The sequence below is a fragment of the Corythoichthys intestinalis genome, chromosome 18 (genome assembly GCF_030265065.1).
Source record: "Corythoichthys intestinalis isolate RoL2023-P3 chromosome 18, ASM3026506v1, whole genome shotgun sequence".
NCBI classification, from domain to species: Eukaryota; Metazoa; Chordata; class Actinopteri; order Syngnathiformes; family Syngnathidae; genus Corythoichthys; species Corythoichthys intestinalis.
Window position 1 is genome coordinate 17,114,577 of NC_080412.1, and position 20,088 is coordinate 17,134,664.

The window sequence follows — 20,088 nt, forward strand, 5'->3', positions numbered from 1 at the left end:
CCTTTGGCTTTGACTTTTAGTACAGTGGGAGACGAGGAAAAAACAGACCGTTTACTTTCGCAGGGCACAGCAGGAATTATTTTTTTCAGCAAATGCCAAATATTGCCAACAATCCTCCCGCTTTGTTAGTGTTACATCAGTAAACCAGCGAGCACTGTCAGCATCATATAAGGTGGCATACCAAGCTGCTCAGTGCAAAATGACCCCACACCATAGCAAAGGAGCTGATACTGCCTGCAGCAAAAATAAAAACTCTCCCTCTTTTCAATGACACTGTCCATTGTTGTATTTATTTTTGTTTTTTCGGTCCAATTGTTCGACATATTGTCCAAATGAGTTCATGTTGCTAATCAATTTGAATTTATTATTATTCATTGATTTTATTAAATTTTATTTTTCAGCATCAAAAAACGGTAAACAATGTATCTTGGGTGTATTTTTACAAAATGGATGTGTCCGTTTTTTGGGTTTTTTTTACACTTTATTGTAAGTTGATCTATATTTTTTCTTTAATATTAGAAAGAACACAATGGTAGGCAGAGTTGTACTTATAATAATAATTTTTATATACAAATGATACTACAGTATATTTACAGTGGTGGCAGAGAGTTGGGGGGGGCGCGGAACGTTTACGTCCTCCTGGGGTGGGCGTAACAGACAATAATTGAGAAGCACTGGTCTAGAGAGCTGCAATGGATTTTATCTTACTCTGGTTTAGTGCAAGCCATTTTGAGGGGGAAAACAATCTGTAATATGGCCTTAGTATAATAACTCTGCGGCAATGTGAGGCCAAGTCCTTTTGAGCCAAAACTGTGTCCCACTTACTTTATGGTGGCCTAGTTAAAAACCCAGATGTCTCAGACAACCTCAGATTAGCCAACAGCACAATAATAGAAGCTGATCTGGAGGTAATTTGTCCTAATGGAATTAATTTTATATATAATTCTAATATTCTGTTTGTTAAAACAAACTGATTCAGAGTGTGCCCATCAGTTTGAACAAGGCTGCCAAATTTAAAATAAAATACTGCAACAGTATTATAAAGTACAGTATGTGCTGTCATATGCGCCAACTATGGTGCCGCTAAATGAAGCTAAACGGGTGCTGCTGAACTGAAGTGCTAGGGTAAGATAAAATGTTTGAAGTGTTTGCTTTTATTCCTGAGTGTGGATGAAAATCTTCCACATATGAGGATTGTGGATAGTTGGCAGACAGGACTGGAAAGGAGGCTCAACCTTCATATGCATGAAGCTCATAATGCAGTTCCTTTTGATTGATTTAAATACATGATCTCATTGGCTGCCGTTGACGGTTCTAGACGTCCAACCCATTTGAAGTGGGAGGGCTGCAGCGAATGGACTGGACGTCTACTAGTGATAAACTTATTTAAATAAATGAGTTTTAATTTCGTTTTCATGACTGGACGTCTATCATCGTCAATGGAGCTGACAGAGTTAAGGATGTTGGCAAATTTGTGATTAAGAATAGCTTTTAAAAGGCATATGACATAAGCCTCATACGGCAATATTTTCCTATCCCCTGTTGTATAATCATGCATAACAACAACAACTACTCTTGCTCAGTGATTCATCTCAGGAGAGGACAGTTCTCATTCAGACATTTACAACACGCTGCAGTGGACAAACATGAGAGAGCTGTCAGGAACCGAGCTAGGAGATAATTGCAACCTTTAATGTGAAATGACTTCAACTTATTCATCATTCCAGTTTTCCTATGACAAAATAGTACGTCAATAAGCCATTTGTCAAATTGCCAAAGTTAATTTTGTATAATGACAATCAAAAGCCAAGGAAGGTAAAACAATAGTTTGCTATTAATACGTCATTTTAAAAACTGAATACAAAACTCAGAAAGAGGAAGTAAAGTACTATTTATAGAATGATTTACAGTATATGCCGTTGTTATTGTTTTGCATTGAGAAGTAGGGCTGCAGCTATTGATTATTTAGGTAATCGATTAATCTATCAATTAGTTAGAATAATCAAGTAATCGGAATGTGTTGCAGAATAAATTTTTGGATATGTTCAACGAATAAACAATTGTTTATGCTAGCAATGATGTTTATTTTGGCTTGCTAAGATTACACTTTCAAAAGAGTATTAAATGCGAAAACAAAATAAAATTGCTGAGTGTTTCTTCAAACGATGCAGAATTGCACTTTCATTTCACAAGACCAATAAATGCATTTAAAAAAAAATTAAAATACCTGAGCTTAGCCTCAAACGATATAAAAAAATAAATGAGGATCAAAGTACAACATTGGGAAACTCCCTAGCAAAAGTCTGCTAGCTAGTATGCTATAAAATACTAATTTTTTTTTTTTTTTTAACAATGCTCTTGACAAATTGTTTAAACACATATTCCCACAAAAAACTGCTTTTAAACGAAATAACGAATGTATAAACAAACATATCAGCTCAAACCAAAACATACCTCATGTTGGTCTTAACAGGGAGCGGCTGTATTCAGCTATGTTAGATGAGTTATGGCAAATTCAGTTGCCACGAGAGGGCAGTGTATGCACCCAAATCAATAAAGCTAAATGCAACACTTTCAAAATGAACCATTACAATGTCACTAATCAAACGAATACTTGAAGCAGCAAAATTTGATTCAAAGCTTTTTTCTAATCTAATTACTCGAGTTAATCGATTATTTGTTGCAGCACTAGTGAGACGGTATGCCGGATACAACATTGCAGTATCGATACGTTGATCATTTTGACAACCCTGACATGGAAACACGAGATCTCGCATCACTAACAGATTATATACATCTCCAAACAGTAAATGAAACAGACTATACTAGTGCATTCGATTTAACATTGCTATTAAAAAAAAAAAAAAAAATGTGTAAAATGTACTGAAGGTACAGTATAGCTGTAGTTACAGTATGCCAGTCTACCCTAATGTGAGGGTGGATCACTCTGGAGGGCTGTTATGCTCTTCTGGTGTAATTTAGATCCCACATCCTATGGTATGCCAAGGCTGTGGCATGTGGGTAGCATGCAAACTGTGCTTTGGCGAGGGATGGAATGACCCTAGATTGTGGCAAGAAGTGAAATTTGGTCAGACTACACCCCTGCTCCACTACACAAACTCTCTAGAACAGAGCTAAACAGTTCACGATTTATTTAATACAAGAGATTTTTCAGTGTTGACAGATAACTCAAGTATTTGGGATCGAATAGATTGACAGATCAAAGCAAAATGCCTTGACTGACACAATTTAACTCTTTCGCTGTTACCTTTCCAATTCAAATAAATTGGAATGGATGTCTAGCATCGTCAAAGGGCAGACAGTTAAAAAAAATGAAATCTGTTCTTCCTCTTGCCAAAATGCACTCTCCCACCATTTAGTTTATCACTTGTAAACGTCCAATCAATTTGAAGTGGGAGGGTCGCAGCAAATGAACGAACGTTTATTCGCTGCCACCTCCCACTTCAAATGGATTGGACATCTAGCACCGTCAATGGCAGGCAATGAGTTAACATGGGAAATGCAAAATTATTCTCCATTACTATCAAGATTAGTGCAAAATAAAATTTACCCCATGACAACAAATTTCTGATGACCTGTGGTCAAACAAAAACAAATAACTGAGTATAGATACTGTTGCAATCAAATATCGTATCCCCATACAATATTTCAATATTGATTTTATGATATTTTTCCATATTTTGACAACTCTAGTATGTAATCCGTGATGTACTTTTTACATGCATGCATTGGGCATGTGTGCAATAGTGCCTGACCACATCAGCATCTGTATAGAAGCTAAATCTAGGGAGGTGGTCTTCTCGGAGTCATGAGCTCAGCTAAAATGAGAGCAAAAGAATTTATTATTAGCCTCATGCTGCGAGACATTTTCTACTTTCCCTCTGTGTTCCCCTTTAGACTGGAGAGATGTGAAACTGATGCGTAATCGGACCGACTTGGCAAAATCATGATCTAGGAAGCCTGAAAATGAATTGGAATTTGCGAGTATGCAAATATTACACTGCCAAAAATTTTAGTGGAGCTACCCTTGTTTTGCATAGAGAGCTGTTAGCACTGGCTGGAATATACCAGGGCCTTTCTAACGACAGTATTCATGCTCTTGCGCCTTTCATGTGGGCTCCTTCTGGGTTCTCCAGCTTCCTCCCACAGATCTGCATCATTCAGATGGTTGTCCCTCTCTGCGTGCGCGCATGGTGACAAACCTCGGGTAAATTCGTATTCCTGGTGGCCCTTCTACAGTATTAGAAGTATTAGAACTAGATTTTGTACCACATATAATATTCCACTTTCATTGACACATTCTTATAGCTGTATCATCACGGTATAATTTTTTTAAACTCGATATCAAGACTAATAAAAAAAAAAAAATAATAATAATAACAAGCAAAACATTTATGATACTCCACAAATAAAAAAAAAAATATATATCCCCATTACCACTACTTTTAAGGGTAGTGTGCAAAATCAAATTTCTGCCATGACAACAAATTTCTGGTGACCTGTGGTAGTGCAAAAACATAAAAAGAATAACCAATAAGAAGATTATTTAGGAGGTAATACTAAGAAATACACCCAAATACCATATCCAGATACAAAATTTCAGTATTGATACTTCAATACTTTTGACAACCCTACCTTATAGTATTAGTAATACTGTATTTAGGGTTGTTAAAAGTATTTTAAAAAATATCGGTTCTGAAATGTTGTAACCAGATATGATATTTGATTGCAAAAGTATCGATACTCAGCTAAAAGGAACGGTTTTATTTATTTTAAATCAAGCTAACATTTGTGTTGCACAGTATTACCACATCATGTTTTTTTAAATTGGTTACATATGTTTTATTTATGTTTTTGTATGACAACATGTCACCAGAAATTTGTTGTCATGGCGGAAATTAGATTTTTCATTACTCCTGATAGTTATGCTTATGGGAGATTTTTGCAGTTTCCCTCTTGATGAAAAAAATCAAATTATTTTGGGTTTTTAATTTATATAGTATTGAAAATGGTACCGAGCATCAAGTATTTTTTTTGAGTATTGTATCAAGTTGAAAATTTTACCAACCGGACAATTAGTGCTGTAACAATTAATCGATTGGCTCAAGTAATTCGATTACAAAAACGCTTCGAGTCAGATTTTGCTGCTTCGAGTATTTGTTTAATTAGAATGGAGTTGAAATGGTTTGCTTTGAAAGTGGTGCCAACAGTGAATATGACATAACTCATTTAACATGGCTGAATCCAGCTGCTCCCTGTTAAGAAGAATATAAGGTACGTTTTTTTTTTCTTCTTCTATGCATTCGTAATTTAGTTTATAGGAGTATTTAGGCCGTTTTTCATCGGAATATGTGACTAACGGATTTGTTAAGAGCATTGTAAAAAAAAAAAAAAAAAAAAAAAAAAATGTATATCCTTTTATAGCCTTTAAACTAGCGGACTTTTGCTGTGCAAGTTAGCCAATTGTTTTTTTTGTTGTTATACCTAGATCCTCATGTATTTTCCCATTTATTATAAGCTAAGATTAGGTATTTTTAGTTATTTTCAAAAGAATGCAATCCTGCATATTTTGAAGAAACACTCTGGAATTTTATTCTGTATTCGCATTCAATGCTTCTTTGAAAGTGCAATCTTAGCAAGCCATTGTTTTACAACTCCTAAAATTCATTCCGTAACTCATTAAATGTTCCTAATCCAAATAGGCCTACTCGATTATTAGAACTAACTAGTTGTTAGATAAATCTACTACTAAAACAATTGATAGCTTGCAGCACTACTGACAATACTGGTAATATTGGACTCTGCCAACTTACAGCAGTCATCATTGGCTGCCAAGAATGATAACGCAAGCAACTAAAGTTATCTAGCAAAACTCATTAGCTCAACCACAGGCTGTGTTTCAAGTTTCTTTGAGCCAAGCTCCCTGATGACTAAACTTCCTGCTCTGATTGTGTCAAACTTCAAGACTGATAAACAGCCTGAGCAACGTTGCAAAAACCTTAGCTGTTTTTCTTTGCGCATAAGGAGTGAGTGGGTGAATTCCATTGAAACACTTGCCAGCATCCATGAGAACAAAAGCTCAATGACTTTCCACAACGGAGCATCGTAATGCATGGGCCAGGCTCAGGAGAGTGAGTCTCACTGCAGTTTTTGGGTGTGGAACGCTTATGCCTTTAATCTACCATCTACTGTTATCTTAGTCTTTTTCATCTTTATTTATGTAATCGCCTTTTAGACAAATATTTCACATTTTTCCCCGCTCATACTCAAGTTGCACTTACAAACTTGCCTGTCCTGTTTACCAAGCTAATAATATCCAAGCTTCTGTCACCTTCAGACATCCAATCACGTGACTCTTTTCATCCTTCTGCTTTGAATTTAAATGAGTTTATCGCTGGTAGACGTCCGAGGGTTGGCCAGGCAGCCCTCCCAGTTCAAATGGATCGGATGTCTATCGCCGTTAGTGGCCGCCAATCAATTAAAGTGGAAGTTAAGAATTTTTGGCGTAGGGCTTAATCTTAGAGTTAGCGGGGGTTTAATTAGTTGGTGGAGTTGATTTCAACAAAATCAGTGCAGTTTGTGATTTATTTATTAATTTCCGGGCTAAGCTAGCGCGAATCAATGGTCCTGTCCTAGCATGCCAATAAAAAACGATATTAACAGATCTAACATAGTCAAATAAATTCAAAATGCAGATCGTTGTTCAAAATACCCATGTGGCCAAAACAATGTCACACCAAACTGCCATAATTCATTTATTTCTGCGAAACTATTTTTTTAGATGAGTAATGCAACCACAATAGAGAGTAGTGCTTCGGCCACTCGTGCTCATGCTACATTTGAGGAAGGTGGGAAGTCCGACTTATCCCACTCGGATGGTACCAGTTGCCACCTCAAAGCGTTCCAAGCATTTTTTATTTTGGCCATCAAAAAACATGTTGACCTCCAGCAAACTTGCCTTCTCATGAGGGATCAAATAGTGGAGGAAAAACGACGGCTAAGGTAAATAGAGCACACTGTAAACTGCCTTCTTAAGTTTTACTATTGACGGTCTGCTTTTCGACGGGCAGCGTATTTTGTTGTGTCACGTCTGATTGAAGCTACGCGTGAAATCGGTGTACTCTTTTTTTCCTGACTGGGGCCTCCCAGTTCGAGTGGCGTTCCAATGATATTTTCCCTGGTCAGAGATTGGAAAACTCCGACTTCCCATCTTCCTCGAATGCAGCATCAGTCGACGGAATCTTGACTGAAGAACGGCAACAGAGTGGAAACAGACAGAAGAAATGGGCAATTGAGAGTTTCTACAAATTCCCTTTGAAGAACGAGGAACAACGCAAACTGTGGATACTTGCTGCTGGCTACAACATTAACGCACCGGTGGAAAAAATATCAGTCCAATCTACAGCCTGTTACCTATAGAGCTGCTGGATTACAAATGTTGGTGTTCATACTACAGTTATTGACATGCAATGGTAAGTTTTAATAACTTCATCCTGAAAACATAGCCAACACTATTGATTGCATGGGTCATCGGTGATTTTCCTGCGTGCATAATATGTTGTTTTTTATTGGCATGCTTGGACGAGCCCATTGATTTGCGCTAGCTTAGCCACTCCGGAGCCCTGAACTAATAAACAACTAACTAACTGCACAGAATTTGTTGAAATCAACTCCACCGACTCATTTAACCCTGGTAACTCGAAGATTAAGCCTAATGTAAAAAAAATCTGAACTTCCCCTTTAAGCACATTTTTTCTGGTTAAGAAATTGCTCGCCTAGCTAATCCAAACATCTCTCAGATGGAAAATATGAAGAATAACAGTTTGGAATATTGTACACGATTAATATTGTGGAAATACTTTTTTTCCCCCTCAGACGTCATTCTTTCTCCTATCATTTCTTCTCGTTAATTAAAGCTTCCCCCAATTTAGTGAAGTGCATGTCAGTCCAACTACATGTGGGCAAGTATGGGTTCTTGGTACTCGCTGCTTAGCGTGACAGTGAGTAACTGTCAACACGGTTTCCGATAAATCTATTAATTTTATAAAACTAAAATACTGTATCAACATTCACAGCAGTGTTATTGTCAAGAAAGGAACTACTGTCCAATATTGTTTGCTTTTGCTCAAGGGCAGGGCTACAAGAAGTCAGTTTGTATGATTTATTACATCATCACCACCACCCAACCAACATTTCATAATAGCCAGCCTTCCACCCTCTGTACCACATCACAAGGTCACGTCACCGCCGAATGTAGATGAAGGACTCCAGCACAGCAGTTAGTTAGCTACTCAGCGTGCTGTTATTATGAGAACATTGAAGAGCTGGGAGACATTCAAGCAGCACTGAAAAGAGACCTTGAATTCCCTTGAGAGAATCAGGCGAACATGTTCAATTATTCCCACGGCAAACAGTGCTTCAGACCACTGGGCATCGTCTTATGCCAACTGCAGTATGTGCAATTGAACATGGGTCCTTCCCAGTTAACCCATTGGCTATAAATAGCAAGTAAATGACAGGAACTGCCAGGGTAATGATTCAAACAGACGATGAGAGTAGCCAAGGGGGGAAAAAATACTTAGGCTCATGACTTCAGTTTCCACAAGGAGATGTCAAGTCTAGGACAATCTATTTCAACACAACAACATGAAGTTAAGACAAATACAGCCAATTTGCATCAGCGATTGGAAAATAATCATCTTGAACACAGACAGAAGTTAGAAGAAGAACAGCTAATATTGTTGAAATCCATTTCTGAAATGTAAACAACTATTAAACTCTGTACCAATCATATTAAGATTCTCTTCAACTGTGCTCCATTCCAAAAAGCAGACTTCCAACTATTTCCTATCCTGTTGTGGTAAACCATAAAGGGGAGAAAAGGCTTTATTTAGCGCCAAACAAAATTTACATTGACCACACTATTATACTTGGTGCATATACGAATATATTTTTTCTCTCTGACATTTTAAAAGCAACATGAAAGAAGTCAAAGCTCTCATTTGCTGCGCAGTTGGGTTCCCCCAAAAGATGCCTGCAAGATCCACTCCATACTCAACTGCCAGGATAAAAACAACACTGTAATGCAAACTCACCTAAAATTTGAAACGCAGCTGTCCACCACTATTTGCTGTACATTATCAGTAATTTTCAAAGTTTTTAAATTAACTTGTTTTCAGTAGACTGTACAGTGTTTGGTTCAAACAGGTTCACTGAAACAAAATCTGAATTATTTATTGAAATTATAGCATATAATTAGGTACAAAGATATCAACCAAACCCACTGTCTTATCAGACAAATGTGGAGACAAGTGTAGGTTTACATAACAGACCACAGAAACAAACAACATCTAATAGCAAAAGAGACTTTTAAATACATCTTTTTACCCAGCAGCCGTTCAAACAGGAGACACAAGGTAGTAATTATATTAATTAAGGCTATGCCCTAAAAACAACAGAGTCATGCCAAATGTGTTGCTGAGTGAAAGAAAATTGCCCATTAAAAGATATTTGAACAGCAAGCTTTCTCTGACGAAGCAAATTAAGCTGTTGTATTTTACTGAAAGCTCCACTAATGAGAAGCAGCACTGTTTGATGGTAAATAGGACATCACACAGTAGTAGTTTTTATCTATCGTTAAAAAGTGTTAGTCATAATTTGAACAGCAGGAGCCTGGTAAAATAAAAACAATATAGTAAACAGTCAATCAGAAAATAACACTCAAAAGCTCAATCTTGGTCTCATCTGACCAAAGCACACTGTCCCAGTTGAAGCCTGGGACCGTGTGTATTTTTGTGTGAGACCAAGATTGAGCTTTTTGGCAAATAACACTCTAAGTGGGTCTGGCGTGCCACAAAAGATGCACATGCTGAAAAGCACCTCATACCCACAGTGAAGTATGGGGGTGGGTCAGTGATGCTGTGGGGCTGTTTCGATTCCAAAGGCCCTGGAAACCTTGTTAGGGTGCATGGCATCACGAATGCTTTGAAATACCAGGATATTTTAAATTAAAATCTGTTGCCCTCTGCCCGAAAGCTGAAGATGGGTCGTCGCTGGGTCAAGACAATGACCCTAAACATATGGCCAAATCTACACAGAAATGGTTCACCAGACACAAAATCAAGCTCCTCCCATGGCCATCTCAGTCCCCAGACCTTGTTTTTTTGGCAAAAGGGGGTTGTACAAAGTATTAACACCAGGGGTGCTAATAATTGTGACACACATTATTTGATGTCAAATATTTTTTTCTTTATGTGGGATTTTTTCCCCACTGAATGAATGCACTTGTATTGAAGGTTGGATTTTTCTCTTTTTTTTCATTAAGGTCCCATATTATTTGAATTAAGAAAAAAATATTAGAAGCTAAAAAACACATATTTTTCAGGGGTGCCAATAATTATGGAGGGCACTGTATGCATGATATAATGAGTTCAGTTATATAGGTCATTTAGATTGTCTTCCCGTATGTTGTAAGGATCAAATTGACCCTACCTGTACTAAGTGAATAATTTTGTGTTCAAACTTACATCTACCCCTTTTCACTTGCTGAATGTGCCGGACCATTTTTTCCCCCTCAAACGCACGTTTGATTGGCTGTTGACTTGACCCACCCCCGACACACACACACACGCACGGTTACACTCACAGAGCCCCGACAGAAATAAATGTTGACAACATGCCGCCTCCTTCAAAGAGGAGGTATATTAGAAGTTTTTTTCGACCAGCAGCAGCCACTGAAAGTAATTTAAAAAGACGCCAATTTTGTGGAGGTGGGAAACACACCACTAATTTTGTAACTGAAAGTCCGACCTGCATCAGAGTTAGCATAATATTAAACTGTGTGAATTTGCTAACCTGCAAAACTCGAGTGGGAAGCTGCTTAGAGAGAAGTGTCCTTCTGTTTGTGCTTTCTACTGTTAACATTAACTAAACTGTGAAAAATTTAATGAACTCTGCTGGAAACTATAGAACTAGAAAAACGTGAGCAAGAAGCTGCTTAGAGAAAGAAGAGTGCTGCATAACCTCATATGTTGCTCACACAACACTACATACACTAGGAGTGGGAACCTCTTGGTACCCCACGATACGATACAAATTGCGATACAAAGCCTACGATAAAGACGATCTCACGATATGGCGATACAACAATTATCTATACATTGGTCAGGAAATCATTCTACATAATGACTAATAAAAAGAAAGACTAGCTATTTTCATATTTCTTCTGTAAGTTTATCACTTGTAGACGTCCAATCCATTTTCTTCCAAACCGATTGGACGTCAATGACAATCAAAGGCAATTAGTTTAATTTGGGCGCATTTCAGGTCATTTGCTTTAGATTTTCAGTCACTTACAGTTGAATTTGGGGCATTTATGGGTAACTTCCTGTTCATTTTGTCTTACAGAATAGGAAGTGACCCGGGAATCTCCCAAAATTAAGAGGTAGTGACTCAAACCCAACAGGAAGTGACCTGTAAATGCCCTAAAATGAACAAAAAGTGACCTGTAAATGCCCCATAAATCAGAAAGACTGGCTGCAAATGCTCTGGTTTCTGGCCCCTCCCAGTTTAAAATGAAAGCGCGTCTAGGACCATCTATGGCAGCCATAGAGTTAACAGAGACACTATTATATTATATTATATTATATTATATTATATTATTATATACTATGGACGATTTTGGTAGCAACTTGTTGGTTCCTTAATTTTTTTTTTTTAAACATTGACACCTTTTTAAAACGATGTATCGATGTATGGCTGGAGCATTATTGATCACCTTTTTTTGATACAAAGTATCACGATATACCACCATAATGATATTTTGTCACACCCCTAACATACACACAACAGAATCATTATTAACTGTGTACAGTTAAAAAAAATGAGATGCTGCGAGCTACTCACACTAGCGTTGCGATTGACTGGTCAATCGTGATCAACGTAGTGGGCACCCCTGATATAGCATATCAATTAATTGGATTCATATTCGTGAGAAATGTAGCCATTCCGAGCAAATAGTGTACATGCAAGTTGTGCTGTTATATTGTCCCTACCAATGTTGGGACCAAACCTCCGCCCTTGCCTCTTACTATTTATACAGTAGAAGCAATTGTTAAGTTCAACAACTACAAAAAAGATGATTTGAGAGTAAATAAGACCAGATCACCATGAGAACAGTCAGTTGGTTTTCACCGTGTTTTTCTAAATCAAAAATATACACTGATCCAATAAGGGTCGAGGGGGGAAAACTGAATTAGAGCAGAGCAAATAAAGTCAGAAGACACTAAACGACTATAAGATCCCTTTTAGGGAGCCATACAGTATAATAGCGGCACAAATTTACACCAAAAAACATTTGACGTCCTCTGCTTCAGCAATACCACAATCTAATAATCGAACATCGATGTATCCTGTTACCAACCATCTGTCATCCGAGTTAAATTATGGTCCATGGGATTTCTCGTTCTCAATAACCATGATACACCCGAAAGGCAAAGTTTACACTAATGACACAAGGCAAGCAATGCGAAGAAGCGCAGTCCAAACAAAGTGTACTGTCAGTGTGATTTGTTCTTCTCACCTGTTCTGTATTGCTGAGACGCTGCTGTTGTCGGGCCAGGATGCAGCCGCCGCGACCGCCTCGACTCAAGTCACAGCTGGCCGCTGGATAGGTGGAGCGCGTGGCGCAGTCTCTCGCGCGATTTATGGGAAATGTAGTCCGTGCGGGTCACCACTGCGGCTTGTCGTGGTTAACAGTTTCACTTTTGCTTCGGAAAAACTAAACACTTATAACATTTTTGTATCGATTAAAAATACATTAGGCTAAATTAAATATTTCCGTGTTCATACTGGCATCGGAAACACATTAACAAATAATGTATCTATCTCCAAAGCAAACATAAAAAATCTAAAATGATTATTTTAAACAATGTATTATCATAACTGCATTTTTTATATTTTAAATAAAACAAAACATGCAACAACAAAAAATTACGAACGGAAAGAATCTGCTCCTCTTCGTCGATAACTACATTTACCTAAAGCTGCCATTGGAAAACATGGCGGCCTCCACAAGTGCTGCGGAGGCTTTAGCCTCTGATTCTAAAAGTTCTCCACCAGATTTAAGCATGGAAAGCCCATCGATTCAGTATAGTATGGTATTGGCACATCTGATTGGGGACAAGAGGGCCGTAAAGGATTTGCATCCCGGGGTCATGGGGGGGCTGCCAGTGCCCCCTAAAAGCGAAGAGCAGAAGAGGATAGAAAGGGCGATGGAGAGCTGCGCCTTCAAGTCTCTTTTGGCGTGTGTTGGAGGTAAACACAATTTGTTAATGTTCTCAATATGTGCTTCGTACTTCAAATCAAACACAAGTCCTTCAAATGAACTATAAGTGACATAATACGTTAAATGCCTTGTCGTCACTGCACATTTTATAGGTATCAAATTAAAGAACCAGTTTTTGTGTAATTAAATTTTTCTGCTTCGAGTATTCGTTTAATTAAAGTGGCGTTGTAATGGTTTGTTTTGAAAGTTTGCATTTCGTTTTATTGACTTGGGTGGATACACTGCCCTCTAGTGTCAACAGTGAACATGACATAATTCATTTCATATGGGTGAATCCAGCTGCTCCCTGTTAAGACCAGACAAAGCTTAAGTTTTTGTTTGAGCTAATGTTTTTTAATGCATTCGTAATTTAGTTTATATCTATATATTTTGAATGTTTTTGTGTTTGAACCATTTGTTAAGAGCATTGTAAAAAAAAGGTAGCATTTTATAGTATTTAAGCTAGCTAGCTTTTGTTATGTAAGGTAGCCAATTTTTCTTTTGATGGACTTCGCCAGTTACTTTTTTTTTAATACCGTTTGAGGCTCAGGTATTTTAAATTTTTATGTTCCTCATCCGTTTACTCGATTATTTGAACTAACTAGTTCATCGATTAATCGACTACTAAAATAATCGATAGCTGCAGCCCTAGTTTCCATATATCCACCTAATCAATGTTTACATTGTGTTTGTTCTACATAGGGTTTGTCCTCGGAGGAGCATTTGGTGTATTCACCGCAGGCATTGACACCAACGTTGGCTTCGATCCCAAGGACCCTTTGAGGACTCCCACAGCACGAGAAGTCCTCAAAGACATGGGCCAGAGGGGCATGTCTTACGCTAAGAACTTTGCCATCGTAGGCGCCATGTTCTCCTGTACAGAGTGCATCATAGAATCGGTATGAAAACTGTTAACTTGTACAATAACACTTAGCGTCTATGGTGATAATAATCCCTTATTTACATACTGATGGCCTTATTGTTTAGCCTATCAATTTTGGGATTTTATGACTCAAATGTATGTTTTAGTTTAGTGATTAAATTTGGTTAATTGTATAGAAATACATGAGATGACCAGAGGTAGGTAGAAAAGGCAAAAATTTAACTCAAGTAAGTGTAGTGTTATTTTAAAATGTTACACAAGTAAAAGTAGTCATTCAAAAAATGTACTCAAGTACAAGTAAAAAAGTATTTGGTGAAAAGAAAACTCAAGTAATGAGTAACATTTTTTACTCTTTACGATGTTTAATTCTTTTTTATCCAACAACTGTATTTTTTTTCTCAGCACAGCTATCTAAATAAAATGTTATTATACTGTACAATTACCCATTACATAACCACATTAAGTTAAAAAAAAAAAAAAAAGATTTTAAAAAAATCATTGAATCCAGCTAGAGTAAAAAAATTACAGTATTGAAGCATCATTTTTCCAAAGAGCATGAGTGCTATCTAGTGGAAAAAATAGTTCCTATTATGCATTTAAAAGGGTTATGTCTCGTTTTCCGTGGTCAATCGGTGCCAATTGAAAACTGGGAGAGAGAGTTTAAAATCCGCGCTTTCAAGTCATCTTGATGGTGCTTTAAGGACGCCACGTGATTGAAGAGACAGCGTGATCTTAGAACGGCGAGTTTGAGTCTGATTGGTATAATGGAGTCATTAGGTTATTGTTGCGACGTCTCATTGGTAAAACTGGTAGCGCTACTGTTGGCATCGCTGGCAAAAAAAGTAAAATCAAATATGTAGAATAAAGTGGAAAAATGTAACGACTTGTGTAGCCCAAAGTAGCGAAGTAAGAAAAGCGTTTCTTCTTCACAAGTCTACTCAAGGAAAAGTAAAAAAGTATGGCTGAGTATGACTACTTAGAAGAAAATTTTTCTCAAAAAGTTACTCAAGTAAATGTTGCGGAGTAAATGTAACGTGTTACTACCAACCCGTGGAGATGATAACATACATCAGATTGTAAAGCAGTTAACAAAGAATATACAGCGACCTTTCCCCACGTGGAACGCAAACCGCATTTCTCTCCCTTTTCTCTTAATATGTAGTCCAGACAACAACAACAACAAAAAAACCTTAAATAAGACAAACATGGAGAAAGTCGTTTTTGCACTACTGTGTTATCATGGAGTCTGAACGGTCATTTGTCACCTCTTCCAATAGAGCCACCTAGTGGTCAAGTCAAGTGTCGACGCGACTAAAAATTAATTCCAGTAAAACAAAATTTGGATCTGGTAAATTTTTCAAACTGTGGGGCCAACTGTATATTTTTGTTAAATATTCCTATTACAGGGAATGGAAGGTGCAATACATCTGATATTGAAGGGAGAAAAAAAAGATAATCCTCTTGTATGTTTGGTCAATTCTAATTTTGAATAATATTATGTATGTTTTGACCCAATTTTATTCACAGCATAGGGGCAAATCAGACTGGAAGAATGCAGTATACAGTGGCTGTATAACTGGAGGAGCAATTGGGTTTCGTGGTATGTCAAGTTACAGTATATTTTTATAGTGTTGTATGAATTTTTTTCTTATGCCGATTACATTTCTTTTTTTCCCTCTTGTGTAGCTGGTCTGAAGGCCGGGGTCCTAGGATGTGGAGGCTTTGCCGCTTTTTCTGCAGCCATTGAGTATTATCTGCGGTAAACCACTAAAGTGACTCTGGGCAAAGAATTTGTCCCTCTGGTTGAGCTCATGCAGACCAAATATGGGAGATGCTGACCTATTAGTTTGCAAATGTACAAATGGTGCAGAAGCCAATTACAATCAAGATTTGTTGGATTTCTGTGGTTTTGTAAGTGGACAGAAAAACAACGCTTGGTAATCGTTTATTTTTATTGTTAGTCAATGATTGTGCAAACCTTGGTCATGTTGAGAGTGAAGAGTAAGGGGAAAATGGACACCTTCACATTCTTCTTCATGTTGAGCAATTCTTGAAAGAGTATGTGCAAACTATTTGGTCATTTCAGCAGATTTCCCAATTTAATAGAATCTGCGACCACACCACAGCTGGAGATGTAAATATGTTCCCTTTTTCTAATGTGTCATGTATATTGAAGTGTCATAAACAAGACATTCATATAACTGACTGGATATGGATCTTGTTTTTCCTAAAATATATAAACTAAAAAAAAAAATCATTATAGTCATATAATTGTTATAACTAGAATGTATTTATTCAGTATCCATAACTTTGACATTTTTGTTTGGTTGTGTGCCACTATGTTTTTCTAATATTAACTTCACGAGTACTTGGACTGAGTTTTTTTTTTTTTTTAAATTGTTTTGCTTAATATACCACCACAAGCAACATGAAATATTCAAGACCTTAAAAACATATTAATTTTTAAATCAGTCATTTGGTGACGGCTGGCAAAATTTGTCAACATGCATAATAATAAAAATAATTTCCATAATCCAATATAAAAAAAAACAATCCAGATGGAAAAAGTGCAATCATCGTGTCAAATTCAATTCTACAAATACATTGATATTCAGCACAAAAATTCAAAGATTCAACTTTCACAAAAACTGCAATTGGTGGTGCAGAGTTAATATTTGAAATGGTACTGAGAATAGCTCCAGCACATTGTGCATTCGCTTGCTCAGTCTCTTCCAACCATATGAGTCTCCTTGGGCCGGTCAATGCGGTAAATGAACTCTGCCGGGACAAAGTAGCCCAAATACTCCACGCTATCAGGTGTGGTATCTATGTAGTAGTGGCCACCTTCTCCATGGTGGCTGAAGCAGTGGGTGTGCTCCAGGCGCAGGTCTAGACCCTTGATACGAAACAGTAAAAAACAGGAAAGTTTTGTCTGATGGCTGCAATATTGACAGTGGCAGACATCTCATTGGTTTTAATTGGGATGGCTGGCTGCCAGCCCTTCCCAGTCCAAACAATTTATGAAATAATAAAGTCGATGAACAGTAGGAAAGCAGTTTATCTGGTTCCTGATGTTGACTTATTGCAAAAGTTACAGTGTGCTCAATGTAAAAACACGTTTTTAAAGCAAGCCTGTCACTCAATGGCAGCCAATGAGTTGATAGTAGGTTTGGCAGGGGTAAAAAACCTTATAATTGATATACTCACAGGATCTTTGGACACAAGAACCGACTGGCAGATGAGTGGAGCGTTCACCTCAAAATGTTTGAGCCAGCTGTTGACCTCTTCGTCTGAATTGAGTGGACAGACAGAGAACTCTCTCGGCTGTGCATATAAACGGTTGGCATGAGACTCACTTCACATAGTTTCGTACATATAGTGAGTTAGAAAAAACAGATTTTCATGATCTCACACTTGCAAGATTTCACATTGATGGGTGGGCACCAGTAACCCAAATATGAAGTCAATTTTCCTTAAAATGTTTACATTAATGTCATTGAAAGTTGCTGAATTTATAAACTCGTATGTACCATGATATGGATTTTAGCTTTCCCTCTCTGTATAATGAAGGTACCACCCAAAGCCAGACTTTTATCGGGGTATTGAATCTCCAGAGTCTTTCTCAAACCCGTCACAATACTGTGATCTCCCGTTCTCTTTTTGGCCTGTACCTCAATGACCTGGAGGAGAAAGATTCAAAACTCTTATTAATTCATTGGCTGCCATTGCCGTGACAGAAGCCCAATCCATTGGAACTGGTAGGGTGGCAGTGAATAAACCCTCCCAGTTTAATGGATTGGACCAGTGATAAACTCTAAATTTAAAGAGTTTTAATTACGTTTTGCATTTTCATATTTACTTCTTCTCTATCATGTAAAATAACCGTTTAAAATCATCACCTTTCCTGGCCTCCCCTCACAAGCATAAAGATTCCCCAGCAGTCCAAAGTTGCAGTCAGAGAATTTGTCACTGTATTTTTCTTGTAAACACTGTCCGTCAGCTGGATTGATGGAGGAGAAGTAGCTGCTGTTCACTGCAGGCCTTCCATCGACTTCAGTCAGAACCAGTGGCATCAACTGGAATAGGAAATAAACATTAAAGCTTAGTCTGCTGCATCTAAAAGGGAAAAAATATATGGCGGAACACACTCGGGTAATTTTTCTTTTTTTGGATTGATTATCTTATAAAATGTTGGGGGAAATGCGACAGTAACAACAACAACAAAAAAATACAATTAACTGATAGTTATGAGGTAGATATCCATGACCTATTTACACTTTTTTTTCATTGTGACGTAATTTGTTTAAAACTTTCAAATACGCGAGTGAATTATTTCATTTTTATTTTTTTAACTAAATATTAGACATCAATTAATGATTCTAAGATAAAAATGATGGATGAATTTGGAAAAATAAATATAATTACTTACATTCTTTTTATGGCTGGGTTGAAACAAAAGCGGTTGCGGGGTGTCTAAACAGGGGTCTCAAGGATAAAACGGACAAATTAAAAATAGTTTGGGGGCTTAATGCGCCATAAAACTGCTATGGCAGCATATAGACGTATTAAACACAACAGTTCTTTTGGCTTAAAATACAGCAGCTTATTTTAAAAAGTGGTGCAAGTGCAGAAACGGCTTTTTTCAGGCCTGTCTGTGTTTTCCGCCATATATATTTTTTTTTTTACTACCTCAGCGTTCATCCCCACAATCCTTGAGGGAACGGCCCCCGCCCCAATGATAAAAGCTCCCGGTAGTTCCAGCTCCTTTGATATAACATTCATGTTATATTCCTGTTAGAAATGATGGGACAATGAGAGGCAGTGGAAAACATAACTTATATTGACGTTTGTGGGTGAGGTTCGGGCCAGTGGACCTTGTGCTGTTGAACCAGGGGGACCAAGTAAGGTACTCCTCCCACATCTGTGACTCTGGGACTTCCACACAACCCTGAAGAGAGAAACATAACATGCAAAATAATCATTCTGATGTTTAGTCTTGGGCGATAAATTGATGTTCTGAATTAATTTGAGAAACAATTACTCAATAAATTATTCCACGCGAAAGTGTTTCTTTTTAAAGTTATGACTTTGTATTTTGGGGCTGACAGCACAAATAGAGGGAGAGAAAAACAAATTTAAGACGGTTTTGCGCGTTATTTTTGTTTAACATTTAACATTTTCTGGCGGAGTGAAAAAAATCGGAGCTTTATATACTGTAGTATATTTTTAGGGCATATCGCCCAGCCCTCATTTTATATAATGTCGTTTGTCACTGTGTAAAATACTCTTACCTTGAACAGGAAAGTTGAACGGCTCCTTCGTGAGATCGGGACATTCCACAACACTCACCTTCACTTCTGCAAAGTTGTCTTCCAGCCCTGTTTGTAATACTACAAAAAGCAACATTATTGGTTTGCTTTCCTCGTCTGATCCGTGTCGACGAAAGATCAATTCTTACCTGCACGCAGTTCCTCCAAATCTGGGACATGCAATCGAACCTTCTCAGTTTTGCTGACATCTGCCATGACTATATTTAAAAGTACTAGTTCGGGACGCTAATGAAAAACTCAAAAGTAGGTACAGACTGCAGAAAGCTCCGTCTGACCAAAGTACAAAGAATAAATATATTAGCAAGCTTTAATCGTATTTTATCTTTATCATCGCATGCGCCGCAAGGATTTGCTTCAATGAACCTTTTGCGTCCATGGCTTGTACTGCTTAAAACGCTTTTACACTTTTGAATGATCATATTTTTGTGTGTAGTATTGAAAATAGAACCTGAAAGTTGCATATTAATTGTTGAAATTTCACACAACGGAATGACGAAAAAAAAGTAAACGTAGGGTATGTTCATCTTGTT

General features: G+C 37.5%; 3 protein-coding genes across 3 annotated transcripts in view; 1 reads left to right on the forward strand and 2 right to left on the reverse strand.

Annotated features, from left to right (window-relative positions):
- Positions 1–12,678, reverse strand: part of specc1 (sperm antigen with calponin homology and coiled-coil domains 1) — a 120,106-nt gene extending 107,428 nt beyond the window's left edge. Inside the window, exon 1 of the mRNA XM_057820859.1 lies at positions 12,602–12,678. The gene's annotated coding sequence lies outside the window, so the exon portion shown is untranslated. The remainder of the gene's footprint in view (positions 1–12,601) is intronic.
- Positions 12,679–13,048: 370 nt separating this feature from the next.
- Positions 13,049–16,552, forward strand: timm22 (translocase of inner mitochondrial membrane 22 homolog (yeast)). Its single transcript, XM_057821276.1, has 4 exons — positions 13,049–13,335; positions 14,048–14,244; positions 15,756–15,828; positions 15,915–16,552. The coding sequence occupies exons 1-4, from the start codon at positions 13,080–13,082 to the stop codon at positions 15,989–15,991; spliced, it is 603 nt and encodes a 200-aa protein (XP_057677259.1). The 5' UTR covers positions 13,049–13,079; the 3' UTR covers positions 15,992–16,552.
- On the reverse strand, positions 16,175–20,054 carry c18h11orf54 (chromosome 18 C11orf54 homolog). The gene is made up of 8 exons (XM_057821274.1): positions 19,687–20,054; positions 19,520–19,618; positions 19,103–19,176; positions 18,918–19,019; positions 18,128–18,304; positions 17,759–17,908; positions 17,436–17,552; positions 16,175–17,124 (listed from the first exon to the last, which is right to left on the reverse strand). The coding sequence occupies exons 1-8, from the start codon at positions 19,751–19,753 to the stop codon at positions 16,951–16,953; spliced, it is 960 nt and encodes a 319-aa protein (XP_057677257.1). The 5' UTR covers positions 19,754–20,054; the 3' UTR covers positions 16,175–16,950.
- Between the last annotated feature and the right edge of the window lie 34 nt (positions 20,055–20,088).